We start from the raw sequence: 2,571 nt of genomic DNA on the forward strand, positions 1-2,571 counted from the left end.
TAATTTAGGGATTTGCCCAAAGTTCAAATAAAATGGTCATGTTTACCCAGATCCCTTGAGTTCACTATTATTTTTATTAAACAAGTTCAATTTAAACGTATTTGACAGTTGTTGTCTTTTCTCTTTGTACTTACCCGAACACAGGAACAGCAGCACGAGGCAGGCGCAAGCGAGCAGCCCGTCCATGGCTTTGGACTACGAGTCACACATCACGTGACCGGCGCGGCGTGGCCCGAGGGGGGCCCTCCTAGCAGCCGCGGGCCGCCGGGGCCGCATCCCGCTGTGGACACAGAGAGGTACCGGCGTTACTTCACTTCACTTAATTACCGTAGGTCTAGAGGTGCCACAACCGCACTGATTAACTGTTGCAAAACAATACTGAGCAATTACAAAGCACTTTGCTTTGCCATTAACAACACTGAAAAAAGACCTTAACGTGCATATCCTTAGAGCACAATTGGTCAGAGCCCTATCATATGCAGGCTCGTTTGTTTGGAAATTGTACGGGAAATGCGGTGGTGCCGCTGAAAATATATTTTGAGAGTTCGCTTGAACGATTTGCCACCAAAACGCGCAGCGTCATCATATAGAGGTCGACATTCGCCATTACGCAGTTTTTAGTGAGATAAATTCCTGTTGCTACGATAAAAACACCCTATCAAAACCTCACCCAAGCTCAAAGTGAGAGTGAACGGAGTGAACGCTGCTGTTGCGTGATTTTATATTTTGAAAACGAGCGCTTTAAACCAAAACGAGGCCGCGTCGCGCATCGGCTCGCTGAAAGCGTACGGGCACAGAGGGGGTGGAGGTGAATAATGCAGGGTCGCGATTAGCCGTGTATAACCGCGCACGCCGCCACCCGCCCCGCCCCGCCCGTCCGGCAGCCGACGCTCATCAGCATGCCTCATTCGGAAGCACCGGGGAGCGGGGGGCGGGCGCGGGCGCGGGCGCGGGCGCGGGCGCGGGCGCGGGCGCACACAGCGACCGCACACGACAGAAAAGGCAGACTGCATCGGCCGAATGCCTTTGAGCAGGAGGTGGTGTGCAGACCGCGCGGAGGGGACAGACACTGCTGGCCGAGAGGGTTGGTTGTGACAGAGGGAGTGAGAGAGACAGAGAGAGAGAGAGAGAGGGGGGGGGGAATAGCGAGAGCGACGAGAGCGAGAGAGAAGACTCTTTCACAAACTTTTGCTAGAAAAAGTGCCTAGTACCTCCTTAAGTTTTGTGCGGTTCTTGTAGTGATGTTTTTTTCTAGGTTAACTGAACGTTTCTTCAGTAGTTTAAACAAAAAATATACTAGAAAAAACTTTAGTAATAAGTTTACGAAATAATTTGTAAAGCAAAAACTTTAGTACGTATACCATGCAAATTGTGGCGTTAAGAGTGTAGGAGAGAGGAGGGATGGATTCGAAATGTACCGTTGTGTGTGTGTGTGTGTGTGTGTGTGTGTGTGCGCGCGCGCGCGCGTGTCAGTGTGTGGCGGTCCATTAGGCGGAGTAAGGCCGTGTAATGTGCGCTTCTGCATGGCGCTCGCACTTACGACTTGACCCGACTGCTCACCCCTCCGCCCGAACAACACACCACTGCAGCGCCCCACGTCAACTTACTAGCGCCGCGGCACCATACTGGTGGTCGCACAAGAACTGTACATTTTAGGAGATATTTTAAAGGCAAAATAATATGCCTGTTATTGGACGAATTTATAAGCACGCCTTAAGCAGATGGAAATCTGTATCGCATATCAATGACAAATTGTGATTTTTCCTGTATACCAAACTAAACATTGTCCACGAGTTGTACGTGATGGTCGCGGTGGAGTGATGTACGAAAATACATAAATTGGAAATTGGGACAATCCATCTTATCAAAATGTGCCTAAAACTGCGTGTTTCTGTGGACGAAACTAGTTTCTTCATATTGAGTGCATACAATTTAATTTATTAAAATTAAGTAAAAACTTGCGTGAGGAAAACAAAACGCATTTATAAAACATAAACGGGCGTATTACAATATACGGGAGGAGACACCAGTAGTTATCAGCACTGTTCATCTGGCACTGAGAGGCGAACACAACCGATATCACGCTGCTCCGACCTTTTCTTGCACAGGACACACCGCACACGTACACCCACCCAGGCACACACACAGACACACAACCGTACGAACATTAGGCTCCCTGCCATACCGAAATCGCACACAAAAAGCGACCAGCTCATTCGCCCGTCCATTATTTTAATGTCGTTTCCCGTTGATGCGTCATTAGCGTCATGCAAGGGATGAAAGCAGCTCCACTCCTGATCCTTTTCAACCACTCTCTCTCTTCATCTCATTCTCATCTTAATACGCCAATTCAAACGGTGCAAAAAAGAAAAAGAAAACGAAAAAAAACAAACAATAAAGTTTAAAATCCAAACAAAACAATGAGAGAATACACAGCATTAAAAAATTTGATATAAAAAAATGTAATTTTACTCGTTTTTTTTAAATGGGTGATAGGTACCACCCACGCCCAACCCCGACAACCACCCACCTCACGGTGCATACCACTGGCTGCCTAGAGCTAGCTCCACG

At 47.8% G+C, this 2,571-nt stretch overlaps 2 protein-coding genes across 5 annotated transcripts in view; one reads left to right on the forward strand and one right to left on the reverse strand.

The window, feature by feature from the left end:
- The window catches only part of LOC113217307 (maternal protein exuperantia), a 542,899-nt gene that overhangs the window by 191,625 nt on the left and 348,703 nt on the right, over nt 1–2,571 (forward strand). The window lies entirely within an intron of this gene.
- The window catches only part of LOC113217316 (lachesin-like), a 306,348-nt gene that overhangs the window by 121,230 nt on the left and 182,547 nt on the right, over nt 1–2,571 (reverse strand). For all 4 annotated transcript variants that reach the window (XM_052271205.1, XM_052271075.1, XM_052271118.1 and 1 more), the window contains one exon: nt 135–280. In XM_052271205.1, coding sequence (XP_052127165.1) covers nt 135–186 — 52 coding nt within the window. In that variant the 5' untranslated portion in view covers nt 187–280. The remainder of the gene's footprint in view (nt 1–134; nt 281–2,571) is intronic.

Source organism: Frankliniella occidentalis, unplaced genomic scaffold (genome assembly GCF_000697945.3).
Source record: "Frankliniella occidentalis isolate FOCC.00 unplaced genomic scaffold, Focc_3.1 Scaffold1, whole genome shotgun sequence".
NCBI lineage: Eukaryota > Metazoa > Arthropoda > Insecta > Thysanoptera > Thripidae > Frankliniella > Frankliniella occidentalis.